Source organism: Sarcophilus harrisii, chromosome 2 (assembly GCF_902635505.1).
Source record: "Sarcophilus harrisii chromosome 2, mSarHar1.11, whole genome shotgun sequence".
Taxonomy (NCBI): domain Eukaryota; kingdom Metazoa; phylum Chordata; class Mammalia; order Dasyuromorphia; family Dasyuridae; genus Sarcophilus; species Sarcophilus harrisii.
In genome coordinates, this window is record NC_045427.1 from 16,065,580 (window position 1) to 16,083,062 (window position 17,483).

At 42.3% G+C, this 17,483-nt stretch overlaps 1 protein-coding gene across 1 annotated transcript in view; it reads right to left on the reverse strand.

The window, feature by feature from the left end:
* The window catches only part of DOCK5 (dedicator of cytokinesis 5), a 236,457-nt gene that overhangs the window by 31,406 nt on the left and 187,568 nt on the right, over positions 1 to 17,483 (reverse strand). The window contains exons 34-41 of the mRNA XM_031949649.1: positions 16,054 to 16,139; positions 13,676 to 13,832; positions 12,419 to 12,459; positions 11,081 to 11,171; positions 8,620 to 8,739; positions 6,937 to 7,026; positions 4,536 to 4,640; positions 1,430 to 1,571 (exon numbers count right to left, since the gene is read on the reverse strand). Coding sequence (XP_031805509.1) covers positions 1,430 to 1,571; positions 4,536 to 4,640; positions 6,937 to 7,026; positions 8,620 to 8,739; positions 11,081 to 11,171; positions 12,419 to 12,459; positions 13,676 to 13,832; positions 16,054 to 16,139 — 832 coding nt within the window. The remainder of the gene's footprint in view (positions 1 to 1,429; positions 1,572 to 4,535; positions 4,641 to 6,936; positions 7,027 to 8,619; positions 8,740 to 11,080; positions 11,172 to 12,418; positions 12,460 to 13,675; positions 13,833 to 16,053; positions 16,140 to 17,483) is intronic.

Consider the following 17,483-nt stretch of genomic DNA (forward strand, 5'->3'; position numbering starts at 1 on the left):
CCAAAATAAGCACGTCAAAGAATATCCGAGCATGTCATTCCTCTGCTCAGTCATCTTCAGTAACTCCCTATTGCCTGTAGGAATAAACAAACCACTTTCTCAGCTTGCCATTTAAAGCCTGTACCAGTTTGATTCCAGTCTATATTGCTAGATTTTCTCCAGAGTATTCCCTTTGAGACCCTCTGTGTTCTTGCCAACTCAGCATTCCCTGTCTTGCCCCACGTCTTTGCCTGGGCTTTTCCTTGTGTCTATTTTGTATTCCTTGACCACCTCTTCCCACCTCTGAGGGCTCCTTGCTTTCTTCAAAGTACCACTTTCTCTCAGCTCTCCGCTGATCACTGCCTCTGCCTACAAATTACCCTGTGTTTAATTAGCCATGGACATGCTGCTCCCTCCCATCCATGTGATAGAAAGCAAGCTCTCTGTGGCCAAGAATAGGTTTTTATTTCCATTTAGTAGATGCTTAATAAATGCCGGCCTTTGGTTTATTTATGGCTGGAGCTAGACAATCATTTTATCATTCTGGGAATTTGGGGAGGCTGCTAGAGTTAAAAGTGGGGAAAGATTAAATAAGAAACCACTAGATGCTGGACTTTGGGTTATTGTTCTCAGAAATTTTCCAGTATTGGTTGAGTATCTGAAAGAAGACTAGCACAGGATACCTCTGTCCCTTAAAATTTTAGAGGGACATCTAGAGTGTTGAGAGGTTATAGAACTTGTCTAAATTCACACCGTCAGTCTCTGTCAAGATAAAATTTGAAGACAGGACTTGCTGGTTTTCAGACTTACTCCATCCACTAATGCCATGTTTTAGTAAAATTTTGGTACCCTGATAGGTTGTGCAAGAAAACCTGGTGGGGTGTCCTTCCTAACAATTCTCCTTCTAGGATGGAGACCTTTGAGTTGCACTTGAAATTTCAAAGAATCAAAGAATCTAAAAGAGGAAGGGAATTTTGAGTCCATCTATTCCATCCTCTTATTTTCCATGATAAGGAAACTGAAGCTCCTGGAGGTCTTGTTTGTTGGCGCAGCCACATATCAGCAGGCTGGAGGTGACTGAGAACCAGAAGCCAAAAATCCTGGCTCCAAGTGCTGTGTTCTTTCACCTGAACTCAGCTCCCATGTTGGTTCTTACTCATTGTCTCTTCCTTAAAATTACTTATTTATCCTACATTTACTTACCTATATTTTCACTAGTGAATTCCTTGAGGTTAGATTGACTTTGTATCTCTAGTGTGTGTGGTGCACAATAAGAGTTTAATAAATATTTAACGAAGGAAATGCAATCAAATTATAGGGGTTCAGATATATAACACAAAGGGAAACTGAGGCACAGAGCTGAAGTAAGTAGCTGATGGTCACAGGAAATCTGGCTAAGACTCCATTTAGCCTCTTAGCTGAGCTAAATAAAAGCCATATCAAAGGATACGCTGTTTGGGAGATGATTTAATTTCCTCTCCTGGAGGAGTTGTGCTGGTCATTTTCTCTGCATTGGGAAACTGAGTCAGCAGCTTCAGGTTAAAGTCTTCCCTCCGCTCATACTCCTTTCCTCGGTAGATGAAGATTTTGTTCTGGATGTTCAAGGAAGAGAGAAGGGTCAAAACAAAGTAGAGGCACGGTGCAATTGCATGGGATAGATGCAAAAGAAAAGGAAAATGTCCCAGTCATTGAGGAGGCAGCCAGGTGGAACTTTAGGTTATTGTTCTCAGAAAATGTTCAATTTTCATTAAGAATCTAGAAGAAAAATAGTAAAGGACTATGGGTATGGGCCTGGGGTCAGGAAGTTGCTGTGCAATTGTGCTCTTGCTGCCTAGCTGCCCTGGAGTCAGGAGAACCTAAGTTCAAATCTCACCTGAGACACTTTCTAGCTGGTTGATGCTGGGCAAACAACTTCACCTGTTTGTCTCAGTTTACTCTTCTGTAAAATGAACTGGAGAAGGAAATGGTGAACCACTCCAGTATCTTTGCCAAGAAAACCCCAAACGGGAGTCAGACATGACAGCAACAACAGCATGAGAGAAGGCGAGTTGGTAAGAATGAGCATTCTATTTGGGGGAAGAACGATGGGGGAAATGGTGAGAAGCAAGGTTTATTACATAAAGCGAGACCAAGTAAATGGGGAGGAGGTTTGAAAGCCAGAGAAGGTTGTTAAGGGACTTGAGTAAAGTCACAAGATGAGTGAGATCTGGAGGAATTAGGAACTAAACACAGGAGGTGCCATTACATGGGGGAGATGAGGGTGACAAAGGTAGCAACGGAGAGAGAGTGACCAGGGCAGGAGACACTAAAGAGGAAGAAACCACATGACTCCATCACTTGGGTAAAGATCGAAGACCAAGCAAAGACCGGCAAGTTACATGGAATCTGTATTGTCCCTGGTTCCCAGAACAATATCTGGGACAGACAGAGGAGGCATTTAGTGATAGGGAGGATTTGTTTTTCTGATGCAGGTCGGATTGGATGGCCACCAAACGCCCTTCCAACTCTTGGATCTTTGAGGAATATCTAGAAATATCTGGGGAACCTAGGTCCGTAGAGCAGGAGATAGGGGTAGTGCCATTGAGAGAGAAAAATTTCCGTGAAAAATGTTAGGTCAAGAGCCAGTGGTTAGACCATCCAGCTGGCTGGTGGTTCCTCTCTCCATCCCAGAAATATCTTTATCTTGGAACAGCTTCTAAGGATGAGAAGGTCTTCCCTTTGGGAAGGAAACGGATTAGAAAAATTAACACTGGGTCAGGCTTTCTGGGAGGTTTGTTGCAGACTTTACAAGAGTCAATACATATGGCAACAATGAGATTCAAGCTTATTTATTGGGAGACAGTCACTGAAAAATCTCGATTCTCCTGTCTGCTACTGGAATTGTACCAAGCTTACTTGAAATCACTCCCAATATAAAATAATTGTAAATTATAAAATTATAAATTATTAAAAAACAGTCATTTTATCTGCATTTGAAATAGACCATAGAACATTAAATGGTCTCATCTTTTTTTTTTTAAATCCCTACTGTCTACATAGTAGGCAATTAATCAGTGATGAAGAGCAGGATGGAAACTTGTCCTAGAACCTTTTCTATCTAAACTCCATTTTATAAGACATTAAAAATGATGTTGATAAAGACGAAAGTAGATTAGACTTGTGATTTCAGTGTAATAGGGAACTCCCAGGTGGGGTAATCCTCTCAACTAGTGCAGGTCATCAGCTTTTCAGAAACTTAAGAACTGCCTAGAACAGGGGTTCTCAAACTTTTTAAAATAGGGGGCCAGTTCACTGTCCCTCAGACTGTTGGAGGGCCATACTATAGTAAAAACAAATACTTTGTTTTGTGGGCCTTTAAATAAAGAAACTTCATAGCCCTGGGTGAGGGGGATAAATGTCCTCAGCTGCCACATCTGGCCCGCAGGCCATAGTTTGAGGGCCCCTGGCCTAGAACATGGAGAGATTAAGTAACTTGTACCAGATCACAGAGATATTATCACTAAGAGGCGGAATTTGAAAATGAATCCTCATTTCAAGGATAGCTCTATATCCCTTATATCATACTGTTCATCATAATGATATGATTATATAAAATGAGAAGAATCATTGATTTAGACATCCTCATTCCAGTTGGAATCCAACTCCCCAATTTTTCAAATGAGGAAACTGAGGCACAGAGAAGCAAGGGTTAACATAAATAGTAATTGTCTGAGGTGGGATTTGAACCGGGTTTTTAACTTCAAAGGTAGAGTGCCCTATCCGTGGCCCCTCTGAAATGCCACATTGATGAGATTAATCATAATAATAAAATTATTCATAATAATGATAAAATTAATAATAACAATCTCAATGAAATTGAATTTAAGAGGCAGCAAGGCACTGGGGAGAGGGCTCTTTGGAATTGTATATACTCTTTAAAGACTTCAGAGTACTTTTTCATTCAGAATTTAATTCAATTGTCACAATATCCCCAGGGAGCTGGATAGATGAGAAAGTCAGGTCTCGGTAATGTTAAAAGTCTCGGTTATGGTCAGAGAGGAGAAGGGGTACAGCTTGGCTCAGAAAAGCCTGTACTCCCATCATCCCACGCTGATTTCTCATTAAGGGTGTGAAAAACCCTGGGGACTTCAATGTACTTTCCACAGCTTTTAGGGAGTGGGTAGATTGTGTATTTTTAGCCAATTTTAGAGGCTGAGCTGTTTTCAATTCTAGCTAGAAACCGAATAAATAAACAAACAATTAACTGGCTCTCCCTTCTTTCCAGCCGGACACGGCCAGGGCCTGTTTTCTCCATCTCACTCCACCTGGGACGAGCCATTTGCTAAAAAGTTCTGCCAGAATGTTGGTGGTGTCTAGGGATGGGAGGTGAGGAGGGGGCGGAGATGCTGGACAGTTCCGGAAATGTTTTCCTCTCCTACCACCCACATTGAGAAGGAACGGCGCACAGATGCTAACACGAGGCTGCGGGGGGAGCAGCCCGGGGACGGCGAGAATAAGCCCTTCTTTTTCAGTCTTGAACATATCCAGCAGTCTCGTAGCCCACTGGGATCTCTTACCCGAAGAAATGATGGGAAACCTTGTCCGTAGTAACCAACGGCAAAGTACTCTGGCTGGGGTCTCATGGCTTTCATGATATTCTCATAAAACGAGGCTCTTTTTTTCTGAAAGGAAAGAGAATAAAAACATTGGGAGTGGGAGTCACGGAGCTTACAATCACACGGATAACTCTCATGAACAAAGGAAAGCGGAGCTAAGAAAACCATAAATATAAAGATCACATACATGGAAAGGTCCATGAAGCAATCTGAGATCAGTATAATACAAGGACAAAGAACATAGTTGGCCCAAAAGAAGGCATAGGATAAGACATCCACTCTCTTCCTTTGAAGAAGCGGGGAAGGGGGTCCATGGGACTGATCCCTTGAATAAAGTGTCAGATTTTGCCAGGATTTTTTTTTTTAAATTTTCCTCTTTTTCCCCTTTCTCGTGTTAAAAACATTATTATAATGAATGACACTTTGGGAGAAGATAGGAGAATGGATACAGGGATACAAAACCTAAATTTATTTTAAAAAAGAGTGAATAGTCACAGAGCTTGGAGATTACACAGAAATATTAATTATCATTACAAAACACTTCAAGGTTTTTAAGGAACTTTTTGTAGCAGCAAAGAAATAGGGGGAAATGTAGATGCCCAAGTAGGGAATGTCTAAACAGGATGTCAAATATGAATGTTTTGGAAAATCACTGAGATAAATAAAATAATTAATGCAAAGATGCATGGGAAAATTCTATGGAGCACAGAGTGAAGGATGAAAAACCAAGAACACAATGTAAGCAATGATAAGAATAATGAAAATAGATAGAACAGCAACAAAACTGAATGTGGTGAAAAGATAATGGCCCCAAAGAAAAGACATGAGAGGATAATTCCCCTATGCCCCCTCTCCCTTCCACTTTTATAGAGGTAAGGGATCATGGGCATGGAAAGCTGTTTATTATACCAAACTTTCTTGATATGCTGGTTAGTTTTCTTGTACATTTTCCTTGCCTTTCTCTTTTTTTACTCTTTATTATTCACTCTCTGATAAGAAGGAGGGAAGGACTGAATGGGAAATGTGAATATCAATAAAGATTTGTTTTTAAAAGAAAAAAAGACAAGAATTTCCCCTTCTTTTTCTTTTTTTAATCTTTAAAATTATTTTTTTTTTGGTTAAATGGAGTGACTTTCTGGGAGGAGAAAAAACTGGGGAAAATTTTGATGATATAAAACCCCTCACAGATAGCAATAAAAATTTATTTTAAAATATGTAAGGAAAATGAAAAAATATCAATACATTTTATTTTTAAAAACTCAATGTAAATGTAAATAAATAAAAACTAGGAAGAAAAACCGTGTGTGTTTGTGATAACTAAAACCCTGAGGAATAGCTGACAAAGTGACCCTTCTCTTCTTTGTAGACTAATATGGGCACTGTACCAACTACAGGGCTTGATTTGCCACTTTTTAAAATTTAAACTTAATTAATTTAATTTAAATTAATTTTTTAATTTCTTGATATAATGACAAAGAAGTTAGGGAGGAATATATTGGGAAGTGAAGGTGGTGAACAAAGTACTCTCATTTGGGCTTCCTCTCATCTCATTTGAGCCTAGTTCTTCCTTACTCCAAATCCAACACCCTGATTCTGCTTTTTACTAAGAATATATACTGAGAAACCAAACTACACCAAACCAAATCAAAACCTTCCATTCATGGCGGGAATAATTTCATTCTGCTTCTTGCCTAATTCAGTTTCATGAGGCAGTAGCCAGGGGGCCCAGTGGAGACAACATTGGACTTGGGAGTGAGAAACACCAAAGTTTACATCTTGCCTTAGACACTGGCTGGTGACTTTGGACAAATCAAATCACAATTTCCAGGGGCAGCTGGTGGTGCAGGGGACAGAGCACCAGCCCTGAGGTTAGAAGGACCTGAGTTCAAATCTGGCCTCAGACACTTAACACTTCCTAGCTGTGTGATCTTATCTCAGCAAAAGAAAAAAAAAATCACAATTTCTTCTAAACTCAGTTTCATCATTTTGAGCGTTAAAGTGAGATAATATATTTGATGCACTTTGCCGACCTTAAAGCAATATATAAATGCTGATTAGTATCCTCTTCCTTCAGGGGTTCAGATTTAGAAACTTTTGGAGCAAAGGCGATCCTCCTCAAAAAGAGTTTGAGGTTGGCTATTGCTCTCACTTTGTATCTCCTGTAATTTTTTCTCCACCAGCAGAGAACAAGACATTGTCTTTACCAAAATATTTCTGATTTTGAAAACATTTCAATGAAAACAAACCTTAGCTCATCACCCCCTAAAGCCCTCCTGAATAATGGGGGGCCCCATGAATGTGACTTCGGTGACCCTCCAGAGCCTCGCCCAGAGACTGCCCAGAGTGACCCCCGGGGACTCACCAGGAGGTTGCCAAGCCCCTCATAGTCGAACACTTTGCTCTCGTAGGTCTCGGCCAGCTCCTTGCTGAGTTTGATGGCTTTCTCCCACATCTTCCGGAAGACGAAGGTCAGGACGGCGATGGAAAACAAGAGAACGATTGTATCAGCTGCAAAAACCATTCATGAGCATCCAGGAGAAGCAGCAGGCCAGCAGCTGGGTTGGGTTACTGCCGACATTCCCGGCTGCCGGGCTCTCTCGGATCGGCTTGACCCCTCACTGACATTACGGGAGTTTCTATGTCTCTTGGCCACTTGGCCAGCGAGGTGTCTTCCTCCGAATTCTGTCTGCCAGACGGAGGAACACTGTGTCTCCCGTAATCATGTCAGAAAGAGTTTAGAGGAAAAGGTACCAGAGACATTAGCACCTGGGACAGTGGCCAAGTCCACTTGATGAGAAAGCCAGGACTGGCTTGGGGAAGAGTGGGAAAAGGAGCGTGGCGGGACAAGAACCCCGAGTTCTAATTCTGAACCCACTGTCTGCTCAAAGATTACCTTACATCTTCTCGGTATGGAATTTCTGTGTCCTTGCCTTTATATTTGTAGGTTTATCCAATAGAATGTAAACTCTGGGAGGGCAGATTGTTTTTTTCATCTTTTTTTGTATCAGTTAATGGATTTAAATGGATTGAATCAGTTAATGGATTTAAATTGCTTTGGAAAAAAAATCACTAGATCAACTAATGGATTTGAATTGCTAAATTAACTAATCAGTTAATGGATTTAAATTACTTTGAAAAATCACTAGAAAAATATAGCTATTTTCTATCTAGCTGAGAGATTGAAAATGAGAGATGACACTGGAACAGGGATTTCACTGGAGTCTTCAGAGAGGGTTCTACAATAGGGGGTCACTAAATTAAGGAACCCTGAGCCCAAATCATCTTGATTTCAAGGCTGGATCTTAATTTATTATGTTGTGGCTACTTCTCATTATCTGGAATTACAAGCCCAAGAATCCAAATTCAGGGTGACTATTTCTCATCTTGTTTCCAGGAAACCGGGGTTCAAATCCTGTTTCTCGCTATCTGTCTGACCAGAGACAAGTCTGTAAGGCTCTATAAGCCTCAGTTTCCCCATCTGAAAGATGGAGATGACACAAATACCATTTCCCTTCATCAACTCTTCTTGGGATCATAACTTTTGCTTTGCAAATCCTGTTTAAATTGAAAGGATTTACTTAAGCAGAAATGTGAATTTTGAGGAGAATTTTGATAATGATGTTGAAAGGAAGGTCAAGGGCACATTATGTAGCCAAGCCAAATAGCTCCCCACCACACACACACTTCTAGATGAAGGCCAAACTGTACGATGAAAAGAGACCGAGCCAACACTAACAAGAGAAAGAACTACAGCGATTAAGGCTGGAGTCCCCAGAGAGTTGTCCTATCTCTATTACTCGGCCAGAGGTTGCTAAGAGCAGAGGAGATGGACCAAATAGGTTCCTGCTCCCACCTTTCCAATACCTCCAACAAACTCTATATCTCCAGTCTCACAGAGAGCCTTGCAAATCTTAAGTGCCTAATACATGTTTATCTTATTGAGTTGAATTATGAGTCATCCGGTCCAAACCCATCAAGGGATCCTGGGCAGAGAAGTAGCCTTGCCAGATCTTGAACCCTCACTCCTTCTCAACAAGACACTCACTTTGCCCTTATCGAAGTACGAGATGATCTCTTGGTACAGCTTCTCTTTGAGCTCTTGCTGGGAATAAACATGGTAGCTGTCCCTCTGGAGCAAGTGGGGCACACAGGGCTTGTCTGACCACTAGAAATTAGAAAAAAATAAATATAGGATCAATGACCAAATAAGTTTATAAATTCAAAATGTTTGCACCTTATAATGGCTTCAAATCCATTTTTTTCCTTCCAATGATGCAGTAGCTGAAATCCTCTATGATGTTATTGGGTTAGTCTCCTTCCCTCATAGATGAATCCCTAGTAGAACCTTCCTTTTGGAGTGAGCCCTAGGCTGACCAGCCTTTATATCTCTTGTTACTATGCTTCTGACCTTCTGGTCTTCAATATTTTGCCCATACATGGCACCTCCTTTCAGTTCCTTTCTCTTCTTTGTTCTTCCCCCATCAGTATATAACTTTCTTGAGGACAGGGACTGTTTTATTTCTCCCTGTGATAGCGTCTCTAGCACTTTGCCCCATGCTGGGTATATAGTAAGTGTCTGACAGATAATTGCTGGTCATCTTGCCTTGTCCAGATCTGTGATTTCATGAGTGCAGGGAAATCTTGGGGAGAAAATTCTCTTTCTCCACCCAGATTAGAACTTGCTCTTTAATTTAGAGTCTTACAGCACTGCCTGGAGCAGTGATGTATTTTGGGCCATATAATCATCCCCAGATAAGACTTGAACTCAGCTCTTCCTTTGAGACCATTCCCTGCTTTTCAAGATATCATGGCATGGCCTATATATTCCTGGAACACACAATATGAAAAGATTGTTTATGATCAAAAGCAGTTCCACCCAAAAAAAATGGAAGCTCCTTTTTGTCTTTGCATTATCTATGCCTGGAACGCAGAAGGTGTTTAATATATGTTATCTAAATGATTATCTTGAATTACTTCTATAACAGGTAAGTGGTATAGTAGAAGACTAAGATGAGAGAGGTATGACCCTGGGCAAGTTACTTCACCCTGTCTACCTCAGTTTCCTTATTTGTAAAATGAGCTGGAGAGGGAAATGGTAAAGTACTCTAGTATCTTTGGCAAGGAAACCCCAAATGGGTTCAGGAAGAACTAGATACGACTAAAAAAAAAATTCATTCATTCTCATCCTGTTCTTGCCCATAATACTCCTTGGACCATTGAGGTGTCTTTCTGGGGCTTTGTACATTGTGTGGCCATGTACCCATCATCTCTGATCACATGACTCACCCACTTCTTTTTCTGATCTCACAGTTCCTAGATAATATCTATTAGATTTAAGCCACTCACGCTCATCCTCCGCCCACAACCTGGGTGGTCAGAGAGTTACTCTTCCCTAACAGAAAGTCACATAGCCTCACTAGGCAACAGGGAGTCTAAAAAGATGGGTTCTCCAGACAGGTCATGGCTTGGAGTTACTGAGAGTACCATGGAACCAGCCAAAGGCAGATGAAACAATAAACAAACAAGCCCAGCCCTCATTTGTAACATCTGCTGATTTCCACGGTGTAAATGGTCTCATGAGCGGAAACAAGCATGCCATAGCCCCAGGACCTGGCACAAAGTAAGTACTTAAAATTCTAGCATTTAAAAAAAATATTCATTTATTTTGTATATAATAACAACAAAAATAATGGCAGCAATAGCAGAAGCTAGCATTTATAGAAGGTTCACAAAATGCCATACAAATGCTATCTTTACAACAATTCCTGGAATAAGATGCTACTATTATTCCCCTTTTATAGATCAGAAAACTGAGGCAAAGTGACATATCCAGGGGTCACATAACTTAAAAAATGTCTACTCAGGTTTTCCTGACACCACTGTGTCTCTCTTACACATACATAGAGTTGTGAGGAAACTGAGATAAACAGGGTTAAATTACTTGCCCGGGGTCATGCAGTAGCTGAGGCTGCATTTGAATTTAGCTCTTCTTGAGTGGAAGCTCAGAACTCTATCCACTGAGCCACCTAGCTGCCCCCCTTCATCAAGTATACCTTTGATGTATGTGTCAATTAACTTCAAAAAGAATGCATGGAGGCCTTCCTGAGATCCCCTTTCTGTATACCTATACAGGGTCCATTCTTCTAAATCACTTTGGGCAAATTAGTGAGAATGAGTTTTTTCTCAAAGCCCCCCACCGGCTCTGCACGGCTCCTCGGTGGCTGGAGGTTTTCAACAGCTGCTCAGGATCACAAGCATCAATCTATATGTCCGAGGTGGGATTGAGACCCAGCTTGTCCAGTTTGGAGGCTGGCTCTGGAGCCATGTCTCCAAGTGACTTCTCATATAACGTGAGATAATCAGAGGATCAGAGATTTGAGTGGGACCGAAACATGGAAGCTGGATCCAAGTTGGGTGCAGCTTCAGGACTGCAGCAGCAAGGGCCATGGTCATCATTATCACTAACATAGAGAGAACACGGTAAAATCTGTAAAGGTCTTTCCTACCTGGAGGAGCTCCGCGTGCAGCAGGAGGGTGTTTGCAGCCTCAGTGTAGTTCTCACAGTCCCGGTGCAAGTCTCGAAGTTTGTACAGATACCTGGGGGAAGCAGGACAAGAGGGCACTGAAGACCTCATCACTCTAGAATAGGCTGTCTCCCCAACCAGACTCCTTTGGGCCTGCTTTTTACCTTTCTTTACCTCCCTCGCATTTAGTAGAATATCTGGATAAAGAAGGCACTTAATAAAGGCTTATTGACTTATTGATATACTCTAATTAATCATCTGTTATCTGACCATTTTATACCTCATCAATATTCATCTCTATTCTTTGTTGGTAACATGTAAAAAATGTTGATAATTTATGTGGATTTATTTTGTTTCCTGCAACTTTGCTAAAGTTGTGGATTATTTTTAATAATTTTTTAGTTGATTTTCTAGGGTTATGTAAGTATACCATCATATCGTCTGCAAAAAAGTGATGATTTGGTTTTCTCATTACCTACCCTAATTCTTTTCATCTCTTTTTCTTCTCTTATTGCTGAAGCTAGCATTTCTAATACAATATTGAATTGTAATGGTGATAAACCTTGTTACACCCCTGATCATATTGGGAATGGTTCTAGTTTATCTCCATTACATATGTTCATCTCTGTTCTTGATAGAGTAATGGATCTGAAATTGCTGTCTCTTTCAATTCATCCTCTGCCTCCAAACTGATCGCTCAAAATGTCATCAATTGTTTAAAGCCTTGTTCAATTGCAGAGGAAATATTTCCAATAAAAAACAACTGGAAATATTCAAAAGAAACATTAAATAAATTGTATCACAGATCTTGAATTGGAAGAGACCTGAGAAGCTAATAACTGTTGTTATTAACTTGTTTTAGCCTCGTCTGACTCTTTGTGATCCCATTTGGGGTTTTCTTGGCAGACACACTGGAGTAGACTGCTATTTCCTTCTCCAGATCATATTACTGATGGGGAAACTCAAGACAAACAAATTTAAATAACTTGTCCAGAGTCACACAGCTAGGAAGTGTCTGAGTCCAGATTTGAACTCAGGAAGATGAATCCTTATTCTCAGCTCAGTACTGTGTGCACTATGGTGTCCCTTAGCTGTCCATGAGAGAGTTAAGGCAAATATTATGTTCAATAGTAAGATTTAATCTTTAAGATTTTTAGAGAGGGACTCAAGCTTATGTATCTTAATGTTCACCCCCTCTCCATGCCCTGGTTTTCCCCACCTCCCACCGCAGAGTTGATGGTCAATACACATTAGTTGAGGAACTGATGAATCAAAGAGCAGAGCTAAGATAAATGGACATAAATACCAGTTTTGGCTTACCTTATGTAAATGTCCTCTCTCTTCTTTTCCTTATAAAAATTCTGCCAAAATAAAATTAGAAAACTGTATTATGTGATGATCAACTCTCATGGACATGGTTTTTTTTCAGCAATGAGGTGATTCAGGTCAGTTCCAATGATCTTGTGATGGAGAGAGCCATCTGCACCCAGAGAGAGAATCATGGGGACTGAGTGTGGAGCACAACACAGCACTTTCACTTTTTTTGTTGTTTGTTTGCATTTTGTTTTCTTTCTCATTTTCCTTTTTGGATCTGATTTTTCTTGTGCAGCCTGATAATTGTAGAAATATGTATAAAGGAATTGCACATGTTTAATAAATATTAGTATTACTGTCTAGGAGAGGGGATCGAGGGAAGGGAGGGAGAAAAAAATTTGGAACACAAGGTTTTGCAAGGGTGAATGGTGAAAATTATCTATGAACATGTTTTGAAAATAAAAGGCTTTATAGAGAAAAAAAAGATAGATATTCACTTATTGATGGATCCTTCATCAGACTATGGGAACGATCATCCTCTCAGTTCTCATTAAACACCCTAAACCAGGACTGACCCTCCCACCACCCTTCCTTTCCACAAAAATGCTGACCCGCCTGCTCAGGGGCTGAGGTGGACAACTCGGCCAGACCCGGCACAAAAGCACAAAACCACAGCAGAGTGGCCTTTGTAAAAGAGTTGGGTCAGGAGCTTATGTTGCAGGTTTCCGTCCCTGTTTCTTAATTTATCTTAAAGTTAAAAATATGCAGGTGTCCTTGGCCATCAGCAGGTGCTGGAATCAGCTGCTTCAGCAGCCGGGGGAATGGTCATCCCAGGGTCAACAGCAGCTTTGGCTCGCTGGGGACTAGCCAGGCAGGCTCCAGGACCTCAGGAATGGTTTCTTATATATATTTCACATATACATATACACACATGTTCGGGTAATACATGCATTTGTTTATGTGCACATGTATGTATATATATTTACATATGCATATATCTATATATGTACAGGGATAATTAGATTCTAGGTTTTCCCCCAACAGAATGCAAGCTCTTTGAAACCAATGATCATTCTGCTTCTGTGTGTGTGTGTGTGTGTGTGTGTGTGCGTGTGTGTGTATGTGTGTGTGAGTATATCAGTGTGCATATATGTGTGTACAATGTGTACGTATGTGAGTGTGAGTGTAAGTGTGTGTGTGTGTGCGAATGTTCCCAGACAGAAGCGTGGGCTGCTGAGTGCCAGGGTTGGGGGCTTCACGTACCAGCACGTTGACCGTGCAGCTCATGCGATTCTCTTTGCTTTCGTCGTGCATGATGGTCCTGTAATCCAGCAGGTTCTCCAAAAGGCTGCTGACCAGGAGGGCAAAGACTTCCCCGGAGCTGGCGAGGTACTTGTGCTTCCGGCAGTGTTCCAGGAGCCTGGTGGGGAGGAAGGAAGGGAGCTCAAGGCCCCCCTGCTGTCGCCGGCCCCCTCTTGTCTCCCCCATCGACACTATCCTCATTTAAAAGCATCAGCCAATGACCGGTGCAGCCGCCTTTTGCTCACTCCCCATGACCCCATTTGGGGTTTTCTTGGCAGAGACACTGGGGCTTGGCTATTTCCTTTTCCAGCTCATTTCACAGATGAGGAAACCGAGGCAGACAGGGTTAAGGGACTTGCCCAGGGTCCCACAGCTAGGAAGTGTTAAGTGTCTGAGGCCAGTTTTGAACTCCGGTCCTCCTCCTGATTTCAGGGCCATCTATCCACTGGGTCATCTAGTTGCCCCTAAATACAAACTAAGAGTCCCACTACCATGTGTGACAGGTAAGAAAAGGTTGCAAATGGTAACACTGGAGGGAATGTCCACATTAGTGACATCACAGTGCTATTGGGTAATAGATATAAAGCATATAATAGGTGCTTAATAAATGCTCAAGGACTGATTGGCTCATGGGTAAGGTTTTACCATTTGAAATTTTTAAAAAACATACGGTATGTTCTTTGAGCCTGATAACCACCCTGGGAGGTTTGGTCAGAGGGAAGCCCGGAGGCATCTGGGAGGCTAACAGAAGAAGGGAGGTGAGAGCTTCAGGGCTCACTGGGGGGTCTCTGAGGGAGCTCAGAGGCACCCATAGCAGAGCTAAGGTGGAGGCAGAAGCAGCGGGGCCTTCCAGAGACAGAATCTTTCCCGTCTCCAAGGGGCCTCAAAGGCCTCTGGGAGCCTTGGTTTGTCTTGACCAAGCTGTCCCTCGGAAGCCAGGACCCCCAAGGGAGAAGAGAGCAGCTGGTAGGCTTCAGCTTGGAAATCATCAACTGTTTTGGGGTTTTAAATACCGGCCGAGGCGGGTATGTTTGTCTGGCGAACTTCTGGGCTGGGTCCGCAGCCGCTGGGAAGGGTGGGACAAAGGAAAAGCAGAGCAAGGAGATCCTGGGAAAAGCTTTACAGGCTGGGGGCAATGCTCTCACTTTAGAAGAAATCCCAAGGATAGAACAGCATCAGACAAATGGAGGACCACAGAGCAGCAGTGGGGAGGAGCCTGCTCCCATCTTGTTTTACAGATGGGGAAACAGAGGCACAGGAGTGACTTATCAGCTACCCCATATGGTTGTGAGCTAAATAATTGGGCATTGCGATCCCATTTTATATATCCCCAGGGTAGCCTCTGGACCCAGGTCCAATGCTCTTACCTTTATTTACTTATTTTTTAGTGCAAACCTGTGATTTGATCAGTGTAGGGCACTCCCAGTGAGAAAAGTCCCTCTATCAACAGCTTGGTGCATTGTCTTAGGGAACTTCCTGGGGGCTCTATGAGGTTAAATGAGCCTGCCATCTTTATTCTCACTCTCTCTCCTCTCTCTTTGTCCCTCCCAATACTCTTTCTATGTTTCTGTCTCTTCCTTCTCTGTATCTCTATTTCTCTCCCTTTTGTGTCTCTTTCTCTTTATCTGTCTGTCTGTCTCTGTCTCTCCACTTCTTTATGTCTCTTTCTACATTTCTCCCCTTGTTTATTTCTCTCTCTGTTTCTGTCTCTCTTTATCTCTGTCTCTGTCTCTTCCCTTATTTGTTTCTCTCTCTGTATCTGTCTCTCTCCCTCTCTATCCTCTTTTCTGTTTCTGTCTCTAATTCTGTCTCTGTCTCTCCCCCTTTCTCTGTTTCTGTCTTTCTCACTCTTTCCCCCCCTCTCCTGCCTCCCTCCTTTCTCTTTCACCCCCTTCACTGTTGCTGCTTGACAATGGTGATAAAGGGCACAGGGCACATCCTCAAAGAGCAATTATAAAGTTGGGCAGAGAGATTTCTCTCTCATATAAGAGCACTATCTCTCGGGGTTAATGTGAAAAGCAGTCCCCTGTGCCTTTGCCCAGGCTGTGCCCCCTGCTGGGGATGCCCTCCAGGCTCCTTCCAAGCCCAGCTCCAGCATGGCTTCTGCCCGGGGCATGACTGACCCTGGCCCTCTCTTCCATCTGCTCAGGTCTCTCAGGCCGGGCTGGCGAGGGACAAATATGGAAAGTCTGAGTCATCCTCATCACCTGGGGCTGGCAGCTGATGGTGTGAGCTCCCAGAACTCTAGTCAAGGACCATCCAGACTCCCAACCCCGTGATTCTGAGTCTGGCCCCAAGTTCCTTACTAAGGCAGCCCGGAGCCCGCCCCCGGCACTCACAGCTTCTCAAGCAGGACTTTGTACTGTTCATCACCCCGGCCTCCTTCCACCTCCTGGTCCAACTTGGTGATCAGTTCATTCTCAAACTGCAATGAGAAGTGGGGCACATGGGGCCAGGTGAAATCTCTGAGGGGGTGAGAGTCCGTTCCCCTGTCCCCGGGGCCAAGCGCATCCCAGCCCTCCGCCAGGAACCCAACGATGTCCGAGACCAAAGAGGATTATGGGAGCCCCAACTCACCTTACCCACCCCACATGGCCCCTAACCCCACTCCCAGAGTCAGCCGAAACTTAGCCATCTCAGAGATTCAGACCCGGGAGGGCCCTCAGGGCAGGAGCTTGTGAGGGGAGATCCACGGAAGGTTTTTAATAGGATGATATTTTGTAATCAATCAACTGATTAATTTTATGGCAATTCTTTTAATAGACTTAATAGATTTGTAATCGCATATATTTTAATTAGTGCCATGGAAAGCTTTGTTCTGAGAAGAGATTCATACATTCTCCAGACTGCAAAAGGGTCCATAACATACACACACACATAATATATATAAATATATATATATATATATGTATATACATATATACACATATATAATACTTAGATACATATATATACACACCCTTAAATATATGTGTACACATATAGACATACACACAAACACAAATATACACATATATAAATATATAGGAAACACACATACATATAAACATATACACATGTGTGCATATATGTATACATATATGTGTATATATACATATATATATATGAAAGACTAAGAACCCTGCCCTTGTTGGCAGTGGATATATGAATAAAGGAAGAGAATAAGCATTTATAGAGTGCCTGCTGTGTCCCAAGCACTGTGCTAGGAGCTTTTCAGAATATCTCATTTGGTTCTCACGACAGCCCTTTGAGATAGCTGCTGTTTTTAGCAACCCCTTTTTATGGTTGAGGAAACAGACCTGAAGTCACTTGTCCAGGGTCACACAGCTAAGAAGTATGAGCTCAGATTTGAACTTGGAACTCCCTGACTCCTGGCTCAGCCCTCAGCACGTTGCCCCGCCGGCAGTTCCTATGCCATCCGGTCCACCATGAGGTTAAGCGAATTATCCAATAGGTAGGTGAGGCAGGTGGTACAGCGGATGGAGGGCAAGACCAAGCTTCAGGATGACCTGAGTTCAAATCCCACCACAGACATTTCCTAGCTCCTGGACAAATTACTTAAATCTCAGAACCGGAGTTTCCTTAGCCATAAAATGGAGATGAGAAAGAAACCTTCTTCTAAATTTGTTTGAGGATAAAATGAAATATATTTATAACGGTCTCTGTAAACTTTAGAAGCGTTACGTACATCTCAATGATGATGATGGTGATTTTTACTACTACTGTTACATTACACATAGAAGTGGAATCTGAATCAAATCTTATTGAC